The following is a 25,340-nucleotide window of genomic DNA, read 5'->3' on the forward strand; positions in this document are numbered from 1 at the left end:
CATCTCCATGTTCATTGCCAATGATCCTACATAGTTTACACTGCTATCTCTGGGCCACCTCACATATAACTAAATTCCAACACGAGCATTAATTTCCATAATGGAAACAACATATGTCCTGATTAACCAACACGTGCAAGTGTTTCATCACAGCTTCACACCATAGGAGACCTCCACCAGTCAGGGCTTCCTGCTGCAAAATGACACATGTATCTCACAGTATACATGTGAGATGCAGTTTCTACTCTGGAAATGACACATGTGCAAGATATTGGACATATGTGATATGGCCCTCATTAAGATTCTACACCCAATAGAAGCATCCAAAATCACCCTTCTTGACAAACTCTAGTACTAGGTACAGACATCTCAACATAATATACTGCCCAAAACTGGTTGCACCCAAAGACACAAAAAGTGAATAGAAATTTCTCCTCGTCTTTCCCAAAAGAGCATCTCAAAGTTGAAAGTACCAGTGAGGCAGTGCTTGAACTGATCTGGGGCTTGGACCTAGCTTCGTGAGCCATCTCAGACTGTGTGTGCTCTGCCCTCGGGCCCTTCTTTAGAAACAGAAGGTGTGTGTCATCTTGATTTGGCCAGGTTTGATAGAGTAATAGGAGTTTGTCTTTGCCTTGTGGAACAGCTTCTGCCTATTGAACTGCAGGTGTAAGCTTGGGACCCTAGAGTAAGACACAGCCACCCACAGCCCTAATCTAGCTCTGGCAGAAAATCTCTGTAGAGTTCTAGGCCTTATACTATAAAATTACTAGCAGTTATCTGTTTTGTGTCGTGCTAATCCAAAGCTTTAATCATCACTGGATACCTACCCAGCAAATGGGATGTGGATGCTGGGACTGAAAGAGTGCGGAATAAGCGTTAAGACTTAATTTTGATACAGGACTTTGCAATTTCGTTTTTCTCTTTCTTTCTTTATTGTCTTCCTTTCTTAATCTTTTTTCTATTTTTCTTTTTTAGATTAGTGTGATTTTTATTGTATCTTATGTGGAAAACTTTTAATAAAAATTGATTATACACGTGGGGGGTTGAAAGCTGCATTAGGGCGGTAGGAAAAAGTTATTACAGTAGTACAGTAGTGTGAGGGTGGTAAAAGCAGCAATATCTCCCTTCCTTGGGTTTAACCACTTTTCCTGGCATTTCCAGTGGTATAGAACGCCTTCTACAAATGGCCAGGTAGGCTGCCATGTTCTCCTAAAATACCTGTCCCAAAGGTACTATTGGGAGGCAAAAGATGTTGCCCCTCCCTTTCCAAGATGACTTCTTTCAGTGTCAACTTACATTGTGAATGGCAAGACAGGTTGGCTTTTGAAGTTGGTCTATTACAGAACATTGAAATTAAGGAACAGCAGAAGCTTTGCTACATCGCAGTGGATGACAATGAAGTCCTACAGTTCTCTTTTGATGTAGTAAACAAAGATCTGTCTATGTCTTCAAAAACTGAAGTGTACTATCTGTTTCAGTGATAAATAAACTAGGACCACTGAAAGAAAAGACCTCTCTCTCCAGTGCAGATACTGGTGAACAGATAAATGCATTAGGCAGCTCCTTTTCAAAAGCACCTACTAGGCAATAAACTGCTTTTATAGTGATTCAGGTGCAGGCTTAACCAATCTTCTATTTTTGTGAAATTTTGTTGGAAAATAAATCTGCTCAGACATATATTGAACTGATGAGAGTCTGAATTGGAGAATGAAAAATGAACCTTTTGCCACACCAAATAGCAATTATACAGAAACACCATTTCTCTTTCAAAGAGTCACAGCTCACAAGTGATAAATAAAGAAACCTTCACTGTGAGCTTAGATCTCTAAACCTAATCTCAGTGGGAACTAGACAACCAGTACTATGGTGAGTCTATTTGATTCATGTTAAAATATTCTTGAGTGGATAATGCTGCTTTAAAAAAATAAATAAATCTGTAATTGAAAGGATGTAATGCTTTGCACAGGGATAAGGATGATGAAGTAAAAAAATAAATTAAAAATCCCGCTATCCTTAATAGAAAACTGTGTCTTCTATTACAACTTAGGGATAATTCAGAATTCTGTATGCAGCAGTATGGTATGATATTGCATGCTAGTACATGCAGTGGGCATGTTCATGGGGCCACAGCCAATGGACTCCCCAGTATACATATATCCACTTAATTTCCCTACCTGGAAATTACTTTTATAGGGTTGTTGGTGACTTTGTTCTGATGCCATACAAGTATCAAAGAAGGAACCTTTCAGAAGCTGGGCCAACAACCAAGAACTCCCCAAAGATTCAGCAATTGGCAGTGGTTGGGGTGGTCTCAGTGGGATCCACACAATGATGATGAGGCAGTCCAGTGGTATGGTGAAGAATAAACAAGGGAGGACAGGGCTAGAGAGGGCAATCAAATTGTCGCAGGATTTATTTTCCAGCGTGCTAGCTAGTTCTGCTCACAGAGAGAATGCTATTAGGGGCTCTCAGTCATTAAGGGCCATGAAGATTCCATAACCATCATAAGAATCTGGGCACTGATCCCTTATCAAGCCTTCCAAGTTGGCCACGAGTTGGAGGCTTCTGCCTCTAGTCTAGGCCTTGATCCAATCCCACAGTGGGTAGCCCTTGGCAAAACCACTTTTGGTAGCTAGGTGTAATATATGAAGACCTGCTTCACAATTTGTCTGGAAATGTTTTTGGAATATTTTCCTAGGCAATTCCCTAAGAAAATATAATTTCCTTTGCATTAATCATAGAAAAGACAAGACATGTAACCACGTAGCCCTAAACTGGGTATTCCCAGGACACAGAGAGTCTCAGTAAAGAACATTAACAAGAAAGTATATGGAATATTAAAGGCATGGGCTATCTGCATGAGGGGAAGCAATGTGCACCTCTGCACATCACCATATATGAAAATCATGTTGGTACATCTGGTGCATGCAGATACGTTTGGAAAAACACTTTACAATGCAGATCATCAAGTCTTCTGCCCAGTGGAGTAGCGTGGGGGGTACAGGGGGGGCCGGCCGCACCGGGCGCAACATCTGGGGGTTAGGGTTAGGGGGCGCAAATCCACGGGTTAGGGGGCGCAAATTACTTGTCTTGCCCCGGGTGCTGACAACCCACGCTAAGCCACTGCTTCTGCCCAATGTCATAAAGCCACTGTTTTATGTCAAAGCCTGTTCACAATATCTGCACAGTGAAGGATTTACTGTACTTGATTTAGCCCTGGGATACAGAGGAGCAGGCACCCAGGTTGGTGCTCCCTGAAGCAACTTCAGCAATTGCTATTCATTTTATGTCTCTGCTGCCAAGCCCTGAATGTTCTTTCACCACAAGCCATATGCAAAGGCTGCAAGATTACCGCGAGAGGCAAGTTTCGTATAGAATTATGCTCCAGGTTGTTGTGCAGACTTTCAGATCAAAGTGGTTCATTGTTCTTAGAAGCAGCACCACGAACGCCTGCAAAAAGCTACATCCCACACTTAGTTTAATTATCACAGTATGTACAGGAGGGGAAGTCAGTGTACTTCCTGAGAGCCTTTGACAAGGATATGGCAGCAAAGTGCTATAGGTTTATAGCCTCATTGACTAGTGGGTCATGACTGCTGTCTCCTTTCTGCATTGTCATTCATCAAGCACACCTATTATTTCAAGAAACTGGCAGTGGTGGTTTTTGGCTGGATAGCTGAAATCAGGCATTTACGACCACAGAAATTATATATCATTAGTGGGGCAGAAAGAGAATTTGGGCACAAGATTGAAACAGGGGAGGCTGGCTGTAGCAGGAAATGGCTTCAGGTAGTTAAGCCAATTGTTATCCATATGTGTTTAGCAGATTAGTGGGACAAAACCCTCCTTTGTCAGGCAGAGATTATTTTTGAACTATTAACCATTAGCAAAATTCTTTTTCCATCCCACCCCTCAAATACTAACAGTTACTAGCAAAATTATGCCAGGTAAGGTACAGATAAGAGTCGTTGGTGGCACCAGAGGGGGGCAAACAAGGAGCTCACACTCACCCTGCCCACCCATTGCTGGACTCATTACTGATAGATTATTTTCTTTCCGAGATCTTAACATGTGGGACACAACTTGTGCACCTAGAAATGTACTTTGCCCCTTCTGTGCCTCCCCCTTTTTTTCTGGTGCTGTCACAGGATGGGTGTTCATAGTGTACATACTTGCAGAGAGCACTATATAGTACATATATTTATAGTGTATAGTGTACGTATTTGAAGGAGCAATATGTGAACTGCGTACCAATTTGCACTGAAACTTCCCAGGCAACTTCCTTGCTTAAGTGTCCAGGCCATTCAGTATCAGGTGTGGTGGGCAGGTTTCAGACCCATTGCTATTGTCACCCAATGCAGAACTTTTCATTTCTGCGTAAGAACAATTGGCAGCTATTAATTTATATGTCATAAATAAAGTATGCATTTGAATCATCGGGAGATGGTCCGCTGTCCTAAAAGATATTCCACGCCAATCAGATCAGATCTGCATAGTCCGACTTGCATTCTGTTGGGATGGAATGCTAGGGACCTGGCAATTATAGATGCAGAGCACTACTATGATGTTGAAGCATATTGCTCATATCAGTATTATAAAAGTGCCTAAATTATTATTCTACAGGAGGGGAGAGAAGCATCTACACTAATAGCAAACTCAGGTGCTATGACTTCTATGTAATCAAAATGGGGCTCCTGAAGAAAAAAAGAGAGGAATGTATCAGTGTGCCCAGGGGAAAGCCAAAGTTTGCAGAAGAAGAAGAAAATATTTAAGAATGAAAATCTAAGTGGGGGTGGAAATCATCCCCAAATAGTACAGTCATGACTGAGCATGCTCAGTGGCTACAGAATGTTGAGTATCTTTGGTGAGATGGAATGAAGTATTTTGAAAGAAGGAATGATGGGCTGGCTAACACCACACTGGTGTTATCATAACATAAGATGGACCAAATGACTAAGATTTTCCAAGCTCTGTACAGACTGCACCACAAAATTTCTTTTATTGTTGTAGGTCTCACTTGTTTTCTCTAATTCAAGATGACAAGGAAAAGGTACCAACTTCTGTTGAGCTTCCCTTAAAATCAATGAAGAAAGAGGGAAGTCCATTTTTCTATCGGAGCAAACTTTCGGACTGCTGCTAGAGTTATATAACAATATATTATACAATAAAAGCCTTCAAATCCAATAATGCAATGCATGATTAGGACATTCATACTTCTGCTCTGCTCAGTTCCATTGAAAAGCAAATTGCTAGTCACTTCTTCCCACCTCTCCAATCCCCTCATTACTTTCACACAATTTCATGATTGCAAGAGATTCAGCTCATGTCATTTGAACATCTAGAACAGGCAATGATGGGAACAATTTCCCTTCAAGAAGCAGACACACTCAATGATTCCAAAATAATTACATCTGCTAAACTATCTCATTTGCACAGGATTTGCCAAAGAAGAAAGGTAACTATTTAGTACAGAAAGCTACATTTTTAATTTACTCTCCAACAATTTCTTTCTTCTTTTATTACTTATTCAGCACACAAAATTGGTAAGCAGATCTATTAACATTCTCCACAGATAAAAATAAATAAACCCCTGGTCTTAAAAGTGCCTTGCACTGCAGCTGCCTTTGCAAGTTCGTTACAATTTGGTTTGCACAGCTGGCAATGACTGCAGGTGGCCAGAAATACATTAGAAATGTGCTTGACTACTACCGGGTAAGTTAATGTGAAGGAAATCATAATGGGTTTATTTTGCATGGATCCAAACAACAGCCAGCAGGTTTACACAATTTAATATAAAGCATATACCTGGGGAAATACAGACATGTCACCACCCACCTGCGTTATGTAAATGATATATATTTTTGCCCTAGTCATTCTGTTTTCAAATGTGCTACAACAGCAAATCAGTGCTTAACGGTGCAATCTATAGGTGTCAATTCAGAGGTTATCCCCACGGAGTTCAGTATGTTTGCAACCAGGTATGTGTTTTGAAGCATGTGTGTATAGGACTGCAGCCCAACTCAGGGTAAAACTACATAGCAACAGCACAATAGCAAAAAAAAAGTGTGTGTGTGTGTGTGTAATAGCAGCAACATAAAAGCCCCTGACCAAAATATTTTCATTTATAAGTGTTGGCCATTCAATGGCTTTCCCATAGGATCCTATACACTTGCTAAGCACCCCTTTTTATCCAGGTTTTTGTAAATTCCATTCATATGTATAACTGCATCACAGTATATGGCATGTGGACAGTTATGTCTGCTGTCCTTTTCTTTTTACTACACTTCTACACATTATGGCTGCAGAAATCCAAATCAAGCAGCAAGTGACTAGTAAAATCCAAGAAACTCAAAGAAGGGCTAAGGGTGAGAAATTAGTTCCTCGGTGAGAAACTAATTTCCTCGGTGAGAAACTAACTCGGTGAGTTCCAGTGGTGAGAAATTAGTTCCTCGGTGTCTTGAACAGATCATTGGCCTTCATCTATACCTACCCATTCTTAGATACTATCCAGAGATAAACTATTGAAGGAAATGAAGGCCTCAGGTTAAGCTACAATTTCAGGGCCCACGTCTCTGCTATGTTATTGCCACTCTCTTGACAATAAATACTGTTCTGTTTGCTTATATATAACTTTTTTAAAAACTGTGTGTTCAATGAGTACATATTAGCCTGAACACAGCCCATAAGGCGAAGGCGAAGGCGAAGAAGAAGAAGAAGAAGAAGAAGAAGAAGAAGAAGAAGAAGAAGAAGAAGAAGAATCATCTATGTGGTACTAGACTGGGTGTAGCTCTTTAGGGTCTTAGGTAGACGTCTCTCCCTGCTCTACTGAAGTCTTTCAGTCAGAGGTGCCAAATCGCTCCTGAAAACAGATACTGTACTCAGTGCCTCAAATACTGTATAGCTGTTTCTCCAGAGTCATCTGCCACTGGACTTAATGGTCAGGGGTACCTTTACCTTTTTACATTGACTTCTGTTCCTACAGCTCTCCTATTGCATTCCCCCATTGTACTTCCTATAGTACTAATCACTATTCCAAATTCTTGAAAAATCTAGAATCTTGATAGCAAAATAAATGATGCAGTATTTGTAGCTATTTGCATGTTTGCTTAATTTGTAAAATATTGCTGCACGCCACCATGATATCTGCACAGTGTGAGATTCCAGGGGTTCCAGGTGCTTAACAGGCTTCATTTTTCCTTTAGGAATGAGGCACAGCGGAGGCTGTGGGGTGTCTTTATGACATGATTTATTTACAAAGATATACAACCTGTGCCTGTGATAGAGGGGTTAACACTCCAAAAGGGTCTTGTTTCTCCCACAGCTGCAGTCTTGGGTTAAAACCAAAATCAAACATTGCTCTCAAATGCTGCTCTGACTCTCTCTAGCTTGCTACTTTACTTCTACGTCACATCACTGCAACTGAACTCTAAACTCAAGCTTTGTCCTATCTTCCACCCTACCCCCCACTTATAACAATATACTCTAGATCAGTGTTTCCCAACCTTTTTCCAACCCTGGCCCCCTTCCGACCTGTGTTTCCTTCCTGTGGCCCCCCACTCTGTCATACCGGTAGAAAGTAAACTATTTAAATGTTTTGCTTGTAAACGGAACATGTTTTATTCATAATTTTTATCATTTATACAAAATACAATTACATAAAATGATAGGAACATAATGTAATATTGTTGAAGCAGAAAAACATAGAATCATAGAGCTGGAAGGGTCATCTTTCTAGTGCACCCCACTCTGCAATGTAGGAAACTCAGCTAAAGCATCCATGACAGATGGCCATCCAACCTCTGTTTAGAAACCTCCAAGGAAGGAGCATCCAGAACCTCCCAAGGGAGATCTTCCATGTACAGTGCTACCTCGGGTTACAGATGCTTCAGGTTACAGACTCCGCTAACCCAGAAATAGTACCTTGGCTTAAGAACTTTGCTTCAGGATGAGAACAGAAATCGTGCTCCGGTGGTGCTTCAAGTTAAGAACGGACCTCTGGAACGAATTAAGTACTTAACCCGAGGTACCACTGTATTATAAAAAGTAAACACTACTTAATTGACCCCATTTATTTCACAAAGAGGGGGGAAACCCTCTTTTGGATACATTTCAAAAGGCTCACAAGGAGTTCTGCATATATGGGAGAATTTTAAAAAGCATGTTATCCTCACTGACCTGGTAGGAGGAGTCCAGGCTGCCTAGATAAAACACTATAGTCCCACACCTAGGAGTAAGACCCACAGAACTCAGTGCAGCTTTCTTCTGAATAGTTAAGTTATTAGATGCAAGTCAGCAGCACCCGACAACCCCACTCGGCTAGACTCTGGGGTGGATTTCACCCCGCGCCTTGCAGAGCCGAGCTGACGCTACTGATGGGGCCTGATCCACTGGGCGCTGGGGTGGATTGCAGTGCCTAGTGAGTCAGGTCCAGGCTGCCACCAGGCCCAGCTCTTGTGGCAGCAACAAGCAGCTCTGGCTCACCCAGACCTACCCCTTGCCACACCACCACCACACTTACATGACTTAGGGGTTCTGGATCGTGGGCTCTACTGGTCAAAATGGGAGTCTCAGCAATCGCCCACTCCCTCCGGAAACAAACCAGGAGCTCAAATAAAATGCACGTGGCAAAAAGGAGTGCTAGGCCCTGGTGGGCCACCCCCTTACCCACTTGTGATTGGCGGATAGCCAGTCAGTCAGGATATCTTTTAATTAAAAAAATATTTCCCCCCCCCCCGGTCACTTCCCTCTGTGGCCCCCTAGCCTTGTGCCATGGCCTCTCATTTACGTGATTTTCACTTTTGGCCCCCTTGGAATATCCTGGGGGTCCCCAGGGACCATAGATGTGACACATGGGTTTGCTTGACTCAATTTCTGTTACACTGATGCATAATTTAGTACACAGAGTCTTGCTTCTTGCAGTGTATTGGTACAAATTCATGTAATCCTACATAAGAGGGGATTAGAATGAGCAAGAACCTTGATCACTGCCATTTGTAGCAAACAGATACTGTTTTTTTGTAACTAAAAGAAACCGACTGTAGTGAACATGTACTTTTTTGTACAGTATTAATCGTGATACATCTTCCGCATTCAGCACCCGGGGAGAAATGTCCTATCTATATGTTTCAATTGTGGCAATTTATTGTTCACTTTCCCCCTCTTAAGATAATTCTATGAAAAGCATTCAACCTATCCCAAAAGACAGCAGATCCAATAATGGCTTTATTTTCCCCAAATGAACAAAAATATCCAAAAAGTAAAATGACACAGAACAATTCTGAGTATATCCACTATGTGCAGGTTAATACGTGGTGGCAGCTAGTGATTGAAACTGAGATGCTGAAATCAATGTAATTTCTCTTTCCATTAAAGAGACTTGGAACTAAGAACATAATGGGGTACTTAACATGGATAGATGGCATAGGCCATCACTCACTTTCTGAATGCACTTATAAAATTCTTTAATAGCCAGGTGTTTAGAAAGCATCATATCACTTTAAAATAAAGGAAAGTAGAATGAGAAAGTAGGTAGCCGTGCTGGTCTGCTGTAGTCGAAACAAAATAAAAAAATTCCTTCCCGTAGCACCTTAGAGACCTACTAAGTTTGTTATTGGTATGAAGAAGCATGCATGCACACAAAAGCTCATACCAGTAACAAACTTTGTTGGTCTCTAAAGTGCTACTGGAAGGATTTTTTTTTTGTTTGGAATAAGAAAGATAAGCCCACTGGGACAATGGCAGGGGTAGGACATGAACAAATCAGGGGTGGTGGGGGAGCTTATGGTAAAAACATACCAAGTATGGCTACAGACCAACACAAACTGGTAAATCATGTGACCAACGCCATGCCAGTGACGCATAACCTGGGCTTCAGGTACTGAACAGAAAGCAATCATTGGCTATGATGATCTATGGATGAAGCTATAACTCACCACTGTACAGTTCTTTGGTACCAGCCATATACAGCAAGAATTGGAATCAAAGTAGAAAACAAATTCAGTGTCAATCACAATGACATTCAGAATGGACCCCTTGGGTAAATCTGAATCTTGCATTGCAAACATGGTTTATGTTTAAAAAACTGGCCTGTTGGATCTGCCATCTTAGCTCTGCCTTTTTATCATAAGCTCTTCCCCAAATTGCAGTGTGCAACTGAATCACACGCTTGCATGGAAGAGCCACAACTCATGCCACCCTGCTGCAGCTTCTAAGGACCAACTGCTCCCCCACTTCCCAAGATGACTTGCATCCCTTTGTGGGTGATGACACACCCAGTTGATGTCAATACTACAGGGATTGCAGTAAAATGTGCAAGTACTAACGAGCTGATAATGAATTACGGTATTGGAATATTTGAACAAAATAGCTCATGTTAGCAATTCCATACTGCCATTGACTTGAATGCCCCCATTTCTGCTGTGGAAGTTGTCAGGTGGTTGCCATGGGGTAGCACAGTTGCTGTAGCAACCATACATCACAGAAGCTGACATCATCTGGTCAAAAAATCAACCTGTTCATTACCAACAGGTTATATTTATACACAGTGAGTGACTAAGCTCTGCATGCCAATGTTTTGTTTTATACTCCCTGCTTCCTGTGTCAAAGAGAGGATTACGATGTTGCCTGACAACTACCATCAAGGTAAGATGGCTTTCAGCACAGGTGGAGCGAGATCCAGATATGTACAGTACTCAGCCCCAATCAGTTTTGGTGGGAGCTGCTTCCTGGCATGAACAAGGATGAAAACAATAAACGCTGAGTGAATTATCCTGGTTCTATATGAATTGTCATATTCTGTTCCTGTCCTAGATTTGAGTGAGATTTTGGGAAAGTTTTGGGTGCTGCTTTGAGCAGTTTCTTCTTCACGCAGCACACAATTAAAACTACAGAATTTGCTCTCACAAGTAGTGATGGCTATCAAACTGGGTGGTTTTAAAAGATTGGACAAATTCATGGAGGAGAAGACCACCAGTGGCTATGTTCTACCTCCACAGTCAGAAGACAAGATGGCGACCACTACCTTTTAGTTAAGTTTTATGGTTTTAGCTCCATTTTTAAAAATGCTTTTAAATGTTTAAGGCTTAGGCTTATTGCTGCACCGCCCTTCCCACCTGATTTTACTTTTTTTAAATCTCCACAGTTGGAGGAAGTTGAGCTCCATTAGTTGCTGGAATTGTGGGTTCAAGAGCACTTGTTTCACTCAGGTTCTGCTTGTGGGTTTCCAATAGGCATCTGTGTCTGGCCCCTGTGAGAACAAGATGCTGAACTAGACAGGAATTTGAATTGAACCAACAGGCTTTTATGTTCTTTTATGTGCATCTTGGGGCTATAGGGCAGAATTTAAGTATTCTAAAGGAACAAGTACGACTTAATGTATTTACAGACATGCGTCCCCCATTCAGATTTTACAGCATTCATCACATAGCACTACTGGAAGCAGGTATTCTGCAGAAACACTAAGAGAACCATTGGCAATGAGAAATGGAAACAAGCAGCTCAAGCAGCAGGAAACTCATATGATAATAGGCGATGTGGGGTAAAGTGTAGTAAAATACTGAGGTAAGTTTGACCACCTACATTAACCCTAACAGAATGGTAAGAAATTTTTTTCCAACTATCCAAATAAAATGCCTTTATGCAATTCAAAGATTTGGTCATCTGCACCATCCTTTTAAAACACATACCAACTGCCACATCAGATGAAAGCCAAAGGAGTTGTTGAAGAACAGCTAATTTATACTATGGACCAACAAGCATGGCATATTCCTGATCACTTGTGTGAGCTACCCTAAGAGACTTGTACTGTGTAAACACTTTAAAATAAACAAATAAAAGAATGGGAGCAAGTCAGACGTCCAATTCATCCTTAACAAATGGGAAGAAAATTTGTTGCCACGTGCAGTGGAAATGTGTGGTAAAATGGTTGCCTCATTCAAATTTGGGAGGGAAGCTTTTACCATGTGCCAACTGCCAACGTGTGAAAGCAATGGAACACTAAAATGGGATTTGTATCAATTCTGTCGGATGGTATGACCACAGCCAATGTGTGTGAAGAGATGTGTGGTAAAACAGTCATGACTTTCAACCCTATCGGATAGCAAGAAAAGGTTTTAATGGGCAGATTTACCAACCACACAGGTGGCAGGGAAACTTTTTACCACAACCCGGCCTCCAACAATTGCTTAGAACTGTGGTAAAACGGGTGCCTTTACTAGCCATATAGCTGACCACTTTTTAACACCAACACCACCCCTGCTGTCGTATAGAGACGAAATGGACGTCGTCATTCAACCAATATTAAACGTGAGGGGCATTTTTTTTTACCACACATTAACATCCAACGAGTGGCAAAAAAAAGCGGGAAGGGGACACTGAGCGAGAGGCCTTTTGGCCATTCGTGCAGGACCATCCCCCCCCTTGCCCCGCGCAGCCTAAGGCGCGAGAGGCGCGCAAAAGTCAGCAGCCAATCAAAGGGAAGAATCAGTTCCGCGCCTCGGGCGCCTCCGGCTACCCCCCTCGCCTGCCCTCAGCGCGAGGGCGTCAGTAAGGCCCATCCGCTCGCGCCCAACGGCCACCCGCGGCCGTCCCAACCACTCTGGGCGATAGGAGGGGAGAGAGATAGAGAGGAGATCGAGCCTGCACCGTGCGAAGGTGTTTAAGTGGGGGACGAGTTGCACAAGCCGCCGAGAAGAATGATCCAAGCACGGGGGAGGGGAAAAGAGCTGCCTAGGGTGGGGTGGGTGGAAATGTTGGGGAGGGAAGGGGGCATTAAAATGGCTTCGACACCCCCCCTGCTCCAGTGAGGTGCTGGGGCCCGGACTATACCAAGCGGGGAGGGGGGAGAGGCGCAGACGGGGGCAGCCCTTTCTCCCCCCGTCCGGGGCGGATGGGGTATCCCGATCAGGGCGGGGAGGGGGGAGCGGACTGTACCTCTCCGGCAGGGAGGGGGGAATGGCAGCGCCCTAACCCTTATCCCCCACCCGCGGGAGCGAACGGTTTGTCCCGGTCCCGGCGCCATCTTGGGTGCGACTAAAACAACAACCCCCAAAACCCTTGCCGGAGCCCTGCGGGAGCCCCGGCACGCGCTCCCTACTCGGGCCGTCCCATCGCATTACCTGAGGGGGTTCAGTGGCGGTGTCGTGTCCGGACCGTCTCCCAAGGCCCGCCGCAAACCAAATCCGCCCACCTGTCCTCACCTCACAATGGTAGCTGCAGAGCGGGAGGGGGGGGAGAGGTTGCCCAGACTTATTACCATAATCTGCCTAGCAACCGCAGCCGGGGCCGCGAGCTGATTGGTACGCCGCCACGCTTATTTTAAGGGATGACGCGGAAAACATCTCTAGGATGACTACGCAGGCTACATAACAAAACGGAAAATTCAGGGAGGGGGGCTTCAAATTTGTGGGGAGAGAGACCCCACACTCTCTATATGCCTTTGGGCCAGCAGAACTCGGGGACCTCGGTCTGCCAATCACGGCAAAGCTCTCATCCTGCCGCATCGTTGCAAGGGGGCCGCCCACCAATCGCGAACGTCGTCTTAATTCGAGCGTTTCTAGCAGGGCGGTAAACGTGACTCGGGCCAGCGCCCCCTGTAGGAAAAAGGGAGCGACGGGAGCGCGTTTAGCAGCGCCCCCTGCAGGTGGGGTGGCGAAAAGAGGGTTATAGCTGCTTGCAGGGGATGAGAAGCGACACCTGCTGGAGAGGAGTAAGAAAACTCTCCTTCCCGAATGATGATTCCCATTGGGATCTAACCTAGAAGACGTTAAAAGAGGGTTAGGCGCATTAAGGGAGGAGAGGGCTATCGGCGGCTACTAGCCATGATGGCAAGGTTTTACAGAGGCATCTCGTTGGCCACTGTGAAAACAAGATGCTGGTCTAGGTGGGCCATAGGCCTGATCCAGCAGGCTGTTGCTATGGCCTTACCTCTTCTATTTGAAAGGCTCCCACACCTAAGTCCTATCCAAACCTATAAAACCTTAAGAAGGGAGAGCAGCAGGGGCTCTAAAGGTGCACATCAATAAATAGCACATGGGCAGCAGACTGAGCAGATACACAGCTCACTTGTTCAGAGTCTTGTTCCACACAGAGACATACTAAATTTGCATGTTTTAGCTCATGGAGACCAATTTCCTCTTTTGGTTGTGCTTTTTTTCGGCAATGCCTAAGTGGCGACCCTAATAAAGGGACATAGTCTCATCCCCCTCCCCATGTGATATTTAGGAGCACCTATACCTATTGGCAGCGCACTAGTCCTGCACACTGACTAATGTTCTAAGTAACTGAATGAGCTCATGTACTCAGTACGCTTGTCAGAGGCACATAGCCTAGGACTGCAACTCCCACCAGCCCCAGCCAGCATGTCCAGTTGTCAGGGATTATATCTGAAGGGTGCCACACTGGCAATCCCAAAGAGAACCTGCAACTAATGCTTTAAAAATGGGAAAGGAAATTTCTTCCTTTGCAAGTAACAATTGAAGAGCGGACCTTTAAATGTTGCTGTGAATCTTGGGACTCTAGTTGTGAGGGGAATAGTGCTCTAAAACAGCATCTTACACATCTCTGGTTTTGCTCAGAACTGGAAGTAGAGGCTGCTCCTTTGCCCATCCTCTGTTGCAAATGGTATCATCAGGATTCAGGAAAGCAATACCCCAGGCCACCACATTCGTGTGAACAGTTATCTCTAGTTTAACAGAGCTATGAGTTACGTAGGCTGTCACAGATGTTGCTGCTATCGTGCAGAAAAACTTGAGGGTTGCGTTAATCAATCTGGCATAACTGCTTCCCCTTGGTCCAGACCATCTTCAAGGGTAGCTCCATATAATGTGCATTAGAGTAAAATGGGAGGTTGGCAGGGCATGGATTACTGTGGCTGGGCTATCCTGGTCCAGGAGTAGCTGGTGAACCAGCTAGAGCTGGAGGTAAGTACTCCTAGCCACTTGAACTTCTAATGACAACACTGGATTCAGGATTACCACCAAGCTACACACCTCCTGCTTCAAGGCCATTGCAACCCTATCACAAAGAGGTTGCCCACTCCCAATTCCCAAATAGAAGAAAACACCCACCCTTCCACCTTGTCAGCATTCAGTCTCTGTTGGTCCTGCTAAAAATCAGCCAGCTTTGGCATTTCTGCCGAAGCCCAGCTGAGATGGGTCAAGCTAATGTTTCCTCCATGCACATCTCAAGTTGGACATCCACCACCCTCTCAAGAGCATTGCACCTGAAAGGGATATTTGTGAAACATGTGGTAGCTGTCACACTCTGGATCTGGGAAGGGCTTCTTAAGAAGCGGCTGCATCACCCCATCCATGACAACCTGTACCACATATTTCTCCCCCAAAGAAGCATAAACCATTCCTCACATCCACTCAGTCAGCTTCTTCCCCCTAACATAGAAGTCAGTGCTCCAGTGCAGAATAAATGAAGTCACATACAGAGAGGAATTTGGGCTATTGGGAGTTCCATTATCCCTCTCCTGTTTGCACTGGGAATCGTATTTCTGACAGCAGCCAGGAACATCCATCTATGCTTGCAAAATGTAAGCTGAATTTACCAGCATTTAATAACGTATTTCTGTCTTGGTATCAGATGATATGTGTGTCAGTGATTTCTTGGGTCTACCAACTGCTCACATGATTTTATCAATTAGAGAGCACTAAGCAGAAAACAAACACCTTGGCAAGGATACGGATTTGATATTAAAAACCGCTTCTTTTTCTGTACTGGGAATTGTATATAATGAAACCCCAGCATGAGTTCTAGCAGAATCCTGGCCTTGAATTTGTAAGTGGAGTGGGTGAGTGGGTGGGGTAAATATTTCCTGAAAGAAATGGTACGTCTGATCCTGCAGGTCCTTAAATGAATAATTGCACAATGAAAAATTTAACTTTACTGGGACTATTCATGTACGTAATGGCTATTTGTATGAAGGAAGTTCTGGAGTTTGAGCATTAAAATTGTATAATCCATCATCGGTTTGTCATTTTCCTTCGGTGACGTTCAGTCTTGTTTCTTAACATTTGAAACAAAAAACATATTTAACTCTGCCAGAACCATCTTGCTTGCTACGCTTGCCCTCTGGGTTCAGTTAAGCACACTGCATCTCTGTTACAACCAAAGTGGAGATGGGGCACTATAAGGTCACATGATGCACATCAGATGAAACGCTTGTCTGTTTAGCCCAATATTGCCTACCCTTGACTAGCCAAGGCTTTCTGGTGTCTTAAGCAAACGACTTTCTATTTGATCATCTTATAGACAACAGGGAACAAACTAAATCAGACCCAACTTCCATTTAGCCCAGTATTCTGTTTCCTGCAGTGACTGACTAGATGTTTTGAGGAAGCCGGACTTAAGGCAGTTGCCTTTTCTTGCTGTTGCTGCCAAGTGACTGATGTTCACTGGCATAAGGTAAAGGTAAAGGGACCCCTGGCCATTAGGTCCAGTTGTGACTGACTCTGGGGTTGCAGCGCTCATCTCGCTTTATTGGCTGAGGGAGCTGGCGTACAGCTTCCGGGTCATGTGGCCAGCATGACTAAGCCACTTCTGGAAAACCAGAGCAGTGCACGGAAATGCCGTTTACCTTTCCGCAGAAGCGGTACTTATTTATCTACTTGCACTCTGACGTGCTTTTGAACTGCTAGGTTGGCAGGAGCTGGGACCGAGCAACGGGAGCTCACCCCATCGCAGGGATTCGAACCAATGACCTTCTGATCGGCAAGCCCACATCCCCTGTTCACTGGCATACTGACTCCAAAACTTGTTTCCATTAAGACCATGAGTTTTGATCAGACCTGTATCTGGCCAAAGGCCCATTCAACCAGAATGCTGTTCCTACAGTGCCCAACCAGCTGCCTATGGGCAGCAAGCAATCGGAACATGTTTCACTTGTGTTCCACAGCAACCAATGTTTGGAGACATGCCACCTTTGATGCTGGAGCTGGTGCACAGCCATCATGGCCAGTAGCCACCAATAGCCCTATCCCTCCATGAATTTGTATAATCCCCTTTGAAAGCCAACCCAATTGGTGGCCAACACTAAAACTTGTGGTAGCAAATTCTGTAGTGTAGCTCTGTACTGTGTGGGGGGAAAAGTGTTTCCTTTTGTCTGTCTTGGGTCACCCCCAGCTTCTAGTATTTTATTTACTGTATTTTTCGCCCTATAGGGCGCACCTAGTTTTTTGTTGGGGGGGGGGGAATAAAGAAAAAAAAATTATTTCCCCCCAGGCGCAGGGCTGGGGCGGGGAAAGCCCGAGATTCCCCTGACCCCAGCCCCCAGAACAGGCTACTATCCGCAAGCCTTGGGAGCCCTGCGGGAACTCCCACGTTTTCCCCAGGCTTGCGGATATCTGCCCGAAGCCCGGGGCACACTCTGCTGCGCTCCCCGGGTTTCGGGCTGCAGGCTGCAAGCCTTGGGAGCCCGGCGGGAACTCCTGCGGGCTTCCAAGGCTTGCAGATAGCTTCCTGAAACCTCTCCAGGCTTCAGCGAAAGCCTGCATTCGCCCCATAGGACACACACACATTTCCCCTTCATTTTTGGAGGGGGAAAAGTGCGTCATATAGGGCGAAAAATACGGTATTTAGATTTATGTATGGCCCTTCATCACAAGATCTCAGGGCAGTTCACAAGTTGAAAATACAAGGTTGAAACACCAGTAAATAGTTCAAAACAACAAAACAATACTCCCCCCACAAACCTATTTAAAAGGCTGTAGAATATTAAATCAGCCTTACAAAACAAGACAAAAATTGAAATACAAATTCAAAATACAAATTAGCATAACACTTAAGAACAATTTAAAACAACCCCGCCCCAAATAGACAACCCCCCAAAAAAATTTTTTAATAATGTGGGAATGTTTGGGAAGGTAGGAGAGGATATATTGATTAAATATGATCCCTCCTCACTCAGCTTGTGAGAAAACAGCAGAGCACATTCCCTTTCAGCTTGTAGGAAGCTGTTGATGGTTTCAGTCTTTTACTTAAGCAATCCAGGATGCCTTTGTGCAGACTGGGATTCTTCCTGGCGATTTCCCCTTTATTTCCCCTCTTACTCAGTTCACAGCAGTCATCTGAAGGCAGGCTTCATCTTGTGGTTACAGTTACATTTGTAGGGTAAAACATGTAGAGAAAACATGTCTGAGCCAAATCTCAGACTCGCAAGACGTGTGGCTTGCCTCCTCTGTAATGGATGAGCCCAGGGGTTGGCTAAGAGCCAGGAGCTGTAGAGTTCAAGTCCAAAAAGAGAAAATTGAGGAAAAGGGATAGATAGTATGAGATCTATCCACTTTCTCTGAACCATGCATAATTTGCCCCCCCTTGTATTGCCTTTTTTCTAAATTAAAAAAACACCCGTGTTGTAGCCTTTCCTCCCTTAATAATTACCGTATTTTTTGCACCATAACACTCACTTTTTTCATCCTAGAAAGTAAGGGGAAATGTCTGTGTGTGTTATGCGGCAAATGCCTACGGATGACGGGGTGATCTGCTGCAGTCGTGAGCAGAGGATCCATGGTTACAGCCTGCACCAAAAAAAATCACGCACCCACTGTTGCCTGGGGCCACAATGGTGCAAAAACATGGTTACAAAGCATGGATACCAAACTCACTACCCTAAAACTCACCGTCAAATCACATGTCTGTGGCCGCAGCATGAACCACAAAAATCATACATTCACTGTTTCGTTTAGATTTTTTTTTTCTTGTTTTCCTCCTCTAAAAACTATGTGCGTGTTATGGTCGGGTGCGTGTTATAGAGCGAAAAATACGGTAAAATGTTATAGCTTCATCTCCTTCATGCCATCTCAGCTGTAGTCATCACTGCACCAGTTATCATTTAGAGTTTAGACAGCAACACAAGAGGGTGCCTTATACCAGGAAACATGGCGCAATATCCAACCAAGCAGCTCCATTAGCACAAGGGCTTGCACAATGGAACTTCTTTTCCTTCTCGTCTCCCCACACACCCGCCCCATAGCTGGTGTAAGAGAAAAATAATGTGCATATTAATTCAGGTCAGTGTATCTCAAGCTTGAATCTCTAGCTGTTTTTGGACTACAACTCCCATCATTCCTAGTTAGCCAGACCAGTGGTCAGGGATGATGGGAATTGTAGTCTAAAGGCAGCTGGAGACTCAAGTTTGGGAAACACTGATATAGGTGATGGATAATTTTATGATTAAGGGAAAATCGAGAGGGTTCAAGATTATGGGGACATGGAATCGTGAAATTAGCATCAAGTTTCAGCTAAAAGCAAATAGGAATTTAGGACAAAAGCAGAAGTATACCAAGGAACATGCAAAACATTTTTCTGACATTCCAGTTGTAGAAACTGATGAACGTAGGATTTCAATAGCTAATATGCTTACATTACAGATTTCAGCAATAAACTGCTTAGCTAAGGCGTTCTAGCGTGATGACTATCTCAGAGAGAATAGTGGAACGGGGCCAGATCATGTGTATTGCAAGACAGGATGAAGTCATGTTCTTGCCCAGGACCGTAATAAGCAATGAACTGTGTTCAGGAGACGAATGGCAGGTTTGGGAACCAATCAGAAAGAGACACCCTGAGTTGGATGGAAATAGGGCAAGGCTATGGTCAGATAGATGCAAGTAATATCTGAAATGGAGGAACTAAGTAAGCAAGAAGGACTTCGCCTCAGACATGCGAGAACATTTGTATGAATTGTACATTACAGTTTTAGCTTAACAAATCTTTAAAATCATTTGAGCTTGTCCGACCCATCACTGCTTAGTTCAGAAGGTTTGGAGACTCCAATTAGCTCCAAGTTTGTATCTTCAAGGAGGGCAGCAGGATCCCAGTGGGAGCATGTTGGGGGTCACATTCTAAAATATCTAATAAAGAAAAAATCCTATAAGGGTTGGGGAAACCCAGAATAGATGTAGGGTATGTGCGGAGAAATCAAAGAAATTATAGAAGCGTTGAGTTGGGAGGGAGAAGAAGAGTTTGGATTTGATATCCCTCTTTATCACTACCTGAAGGAGTCTCAAAGCGGCTAACATTCTCCTTTCCCTTCCTCCCCCACAACAAACACTCTGTGAGGTGAGTGGGGCTGAGAGACTTCAGAGAAGTGTGACTAGCCCAAGGTCACCCAGCAGCTGCATGTGGAGGAGCGGAGACGCGAACCCAGTTCCCCAGATTACAAGACTACCGCTCTTAACCACTACACCACACTGGCTCTCAGAGAGGGAGGTGAAGTTCTATTTTGCTACTAGAAGATGGAGATGCCATTAGGGACTGAACCTGGGACCTTCTGTATGCAAAGCAGCTGCTCTGCCTCCTAAAGTGCTTTTGTTATGTACTGAGTTGAATAGGATCCAAAAGGCAGCAGTCTGACTGGTCCTAGAACAATAGGATTCAGAATGCAGCAGTCTGATTGGTCCTAGAACAATAGGATTCAGAATGCAGCAGTCTGATTGGTCCACAGGAGCCACCCAATCCTTCTCCAGGTGGAAGTGAATCCGCAACCTGATTGGCCTACAGGTGAATCCCAGAATTAGCCAATCACGTGGGGCCCATTGTGTAAATAATGTATATAAAGCAGACATTCTGGGGGAACTTCCATTCCTCCTCACCACTATGAGCTGAATAAAGAGCATGAAATCCACTCTCGACTCTGAGTATATTTCAGCTTTATAAATGATAAATATTATCAAGAAATGAGAGGAATGAATTGGAAACAAGCTGTTTCAGCGAAAGGCTTGCTTGCACCTCCCCACTCTCTTTGTTGCAGTGCCAGGAACTTCAGCTGGAGAGAGAGGTTCATCATACTTTTCAAATAAAAAGAACATTATGACAAAAGACTATAAAAACAAATGAAGCCTTTCTCCTAGATCGGTTCTCAAATTTTCTCTAAAGTACTTATCTTTCCTCTTGGCAAGGAATATTAATTATATTAGTGTTATCAATCAGAAAACATCATTAAAGGAGTTACGGCTGAATGTGCAGTTTAATAGTCCCCAGCTAATTCCCTCAAAACTCTTACCTTGCTTAAACAAAAGTCCCTCTAGGTTTACATATGAAAAGTCAGTTTGGGGAAATAACTGCGTTCCGATCAGTTCATTTTTCTTTGCCATAAACCCTCAGATGGCGCAACATTTATTTATAACAAACTTTGTTTTTAAAAGCTGACAAAATTATGTGCAGAGGTGGGAGCCCTAAAAAAGTCGCCCACATCAGACTACTGCCCCAAATAAGGCTTGTCACTTGCTACATAACTACATGTAGGGGTCAGATTCTGGATGCACAGGGTCAGATTCAGCTACAGCGCAAGGACTCCCACCAGCCCAGTGGGGCTTTCCTGCCTCTCCTCCCCACACAGGCCCCCCCAAATCTGCTCTGGAGGGGACACAGAGAAGGAAGGTTGTTCAGTTGCAAGCACCAATTCTTGTGCTGATGAAACAATCTCTTTAGTGCTACACTGAATTCCACTCATAGCTCGTGAACAAGGCTGCAACGTTTAGCTGATGAATTGGTTCCATTAATCAGTTAAAACCCTATTAATCAATTTTAAAAGACGCTCTCAACTCGGGTTTCTTTTTTTCTTCTTATTTTTTTTTAAAGTATTGTTAGAGATTTGGGGCAAACCCTTGAAATGAACAAATCCCAGGGTTTTGATTCATTGGGGAATGGATTAAAACATGAACTGCAGGGCTGTGCCAGGCAGGGATCTCCTGGGCTGCCTTATGCAAACCAGCCTGGCTGGCTTAGGAAAGGGCGGACCTGTTAGCATTACAGTAGAAAACCATTCAGTGTAGTCAACAAGACAAGGGTAACTTCTTGCCCAGGTGTGACCAGAGACTGGAGATTTGGAAGGCTGCCAAGCTAACTGCTCTGGGGGAGGGCAAGGGTCTTCTGGTGTTATAAGAATGTTAAGGTCTCAAATAGAGAATAAATATTCATAAATGTACACATATCTAAATTTATGAACCATGTGTCTGAAATAGTATGGGAGAGCAATCCTGAAGCCATTTTGACTCTCCCAATGACCTCAAATATTCCTCTGCAGTAAGGGAGGCAAATGGAGAAAGTTTTCTCATTGTCTGTTTGCTTGCAAATCCTGTTTTAAGGGACTATTTGTGTATGAATAAGGTTCAGGAACTAACGTATTAACCATCACAAAAGAATGGCCAGGCTGCTCAGGTAATTCAATCAGTGACCATTATCAGGTATCCTGGCAGAAAGGATTTCTGCTGTAGACCGCCTCCTTCTGTGATGTATGTATGATTTTTTGGGGTGGGGGGGTCTTCAGCTACAGGGTGGGCAATTTCAAGAGTCAATATATGGGCTTGTGCACCATTGTTCAGGGCGCTCCTCCCTCCTGCGTGTGGTGACTGGGGACCCTGTTGCAACAGTTTATTTTCCTTTAATAAAGATCAGGCTTACTAGCTGCTTTGCTTCTCAAATATACTCTGGTTGGCCCTTGTTATTTCCTCCAACCAATAGGGAACCGTCAATGCCTCTATATGGGCTCCGGAATACCCCATAAGGGAAAGGGAGCAGTTTTTTCTCATAACACTGGGAAGAAGAAAGGAGGGAGATTTCTCTTGGCAAGGGAGCATGCTTTTGGCCATGCTGTAAGATCTGGACTCACTCCATGCAGACTGAGGGTGTAAATAGGTGAATAAACCCTATTTCTTAAAGTTATGACTGTCTCCACTGCTCCTTCTATTCTCCAAAGGGATACAGACCCTGTGTGGGCGCCTGAGACTCCATGCACTCTTGCCACTGCTTGGCAGAGAGAGGGGGCAGGCAACAGGCTTTTGTAACCGTATTTTCAATATGAGCACTCACAACAAACACGGCAGGCAGGAGCCATCTTAGGAGAGGCATTCCCATACCTTCCAACATTTCTCCAACAAAAATAGGGACGTCCTATCCCATAACAACAACAAGAAGAACAACATTTATACCCCACCCATAGGAGTGGGTTGCCCCAGCCACTTTGGGCAGCTTCCAACATACCGGTATATAAAAACATAATAAAACATTAAATATTTTTTTAAAAACCCACTTCCCTATACATGGCTGCTTTCAGATGGCTCGGCTGTTGCATAACTCCATACCCTCTAATATTTGTCTGATGAAAATAGGGATGTCCTAAAGTGGGATATTCCAGGATCCAATCAGAAACCGGAATGGCTTGTGTAAATCTGGGACTGTCCCTGGAAAATAGGGGTGCTTGGGAGTGTCTGCATTCCTGCTTTTTACACAGAAAGGGATGCTTCTTCTAAGATGATGTCTTGACTGACTGAATGAATTGATGCTATATAGTAAACACTTTAAACACATTTTACTTACCAAGCAAAACTAAATTATATTTATTTAACCAAAATACCTTTTTGGATTCTCAAGTCGTGTTACAACTTTTTAGCACCTCTCATTTTTGGAATTTGGAAAAAAAAATTCGACACGCCCTACTAGAGCAGAACAGGAAAACTAGAATAGGATGAAAGGAAGTAACTTGAAAAGGGTACACTGCAGCGTTTTGTGGCAAGAAGGCCTGTTCATTCTATTAATATGCAAATGTATGCAGATATAATCAATTAAAACTCCAGCAACACAGATTTTTGAGATCAGACAACAACCCTATTTATAAATACAGTTGCATTTGGTTGGAAGAGGGCTGTACTCAGACTGACTGAAGCAAACAAAATGTACACTTGCACATTCAGGCCTCCCCTGTTTGACATGTACGTGCCGTGCAAAGTAAATGGGATTTGTGCTTCTGAGTGGCTTAGGTGCTTTAAAAAATCCCAGCTTTAGCTCTCACTAGAAGGTTTTCATTTTCTATTATATTCAGATTACTTCTCTTCTTTGTTAAGTCAGTTAGTTATGGTCTTTAGAAGGCTGCCTCGGAAGAGGTGGCTCTTCTAGGGACATGCAGATGTACGCAGACTCTTAGGTCTCATTCACACCATACACGCAAAGCACCTTTATACCACTTTAACAGACATGGGGACTCGCTTAACAAACAACAGTTCCCAGGGTTTTGGGACTGGACAGGCATGACTGTTAATAAGGTAAAGGGACCCCTGACCATTAGGTCCAGTCGTGACCGACTCTGGAGTTGCGGCGCTCATCTTGCTTTATTGGCCGAGGGAGCTGGCGTACAGCTTTCGGGTCATGTGGCCAGCATGACTTAAGCCGCTTCTGGTGAACCAGAGCAGCGCACGGAAACGCCGTTTACCTTCCCACCGGAGCGCTACCTATTTATCTACTTGCACTTTGACGTGCTTTCAAACTGCTAGGTTGGCAGGAGCTGGGACCAAGCAACGGGAGCTCACCCCGTCGTGGGGATTTGAACCGCTGACCTTCTGATCGGCAAGTCCTAGGTTTAGACCACATCGCCACCCATGTCCCTGACTGTTAATAGTGGTATATAAAAGTGCTTTAAACGCATGGGGTGGCATGCAACTAAGTTTGATTCCGAGTAGACCCACCCACACTTGATACTAGTACACACTACTTGGCTGGAGTAAGTAAAGGTAAAGGTAAAGGTACCCCTGCCCGTACGGGCCAGTCTTGACAGACTCTGGGGTTGTGCGCCCATCTCACTTAAGAGGCCAGGGGCCAGCGCTGTCCGGAGACACTTCCGGGTCACGTGGCCAGTGTGACAAAGCTCCATCTGGCGAGCCAGAGCTGCACACGGAAACGCCGTTTACCTTCCCGCTGGTAAGCGGTCCCTATTTATCTACTTGCACCCGGAGGTGCTTTCGAACTGCTAGGTTGGCAGGCGCTGGGACCGAGCAGCGGGAGCGCACCCCGCCGCAGGGATTCGAACCGCCGACCTTTCGATCAGCAAGTCCTAGGCGCTGAGGCTTTAACCCACAACGCCACCTGTGTCCCATACTTGGCTGGAGTACTGCACTGCAAACTTGGCTGTCTTTTGCTTCAGGGATTATTTCACAAAGTTGATTTTCCTTAAGTTTGTAGATGCTTTTGAATTATGGTGCTGGAGGCTCTTGAGAGTCCCACGGATTGCAAGAAGATCAAACCAATCCATTCTTAAGGAAATCAGCCCTGAGTGCTCACTGGAAGGACAGATCGTGAAGCTGAGGCTTTGGCCACCTCATGAGAAGAGAAGACTCCCTGGAAAAGACCCTGATGTTGGGAAAGATGGAGGGCACAAGGAGAAGGGGATGACAGAGGACGAGATGGTTGGACAGTGTTCTCGAAGCTACCAGCATGGGTTTGCCCAAACTGCAGGAGGCAGTGGAAGACAGGAGTGTCTGGCGTGCTCTGGTCCATGGGGTCACGAAGAGTCGGACATGACTAAATGACTAAACAACAACAAGTTTGTAGAGGTTAGCGTGTCAGAT

At 44.3% G+C, this 25,340-nt stretch overlaps 1 protein-coding gene across 2 annotated transcripts in view; it reads right to left on the minus strand.

Annotated features, from left to right (window-relative positions):
• PRDM10 (PR/SET domain 10) overlaps nucleotides 1–13,537 on the minus strand; it is a 76,817-nt gene extending 63,280 nt beyond the window's left edge. The window contains exon 1 of one of the 2 annotated variants that reach the window (XM_081889751.1): nucleotides 13,253–13,537. In XM_081889751.1, coding sequence (XP_081745877.1) covers nucleotides 13,253–13,255 — 3 coding nt within the window. In that variant the 5' untranslated portion in view covers nucleotides 13,256–13,537. The other variant, XM_081889750.1, reaches the window with a different exon arrangement.
• Nucleotides 13,538–25,340: the final 11,803 nt, after the last annotated feature.

This window comes from Podarcis melisellensis (genome assembly GCF_964234715.1).
Source record: "Podarcis melisellensis genome assembly, chromosome: 15".
NCBI classification, from domain to species: domain Eukaryota; kingdom Metazoa; phylum Chordata; class Lepidosauria; order Squamata; family Lacertidae; genus Podarcis; species Podarcis melisellensis.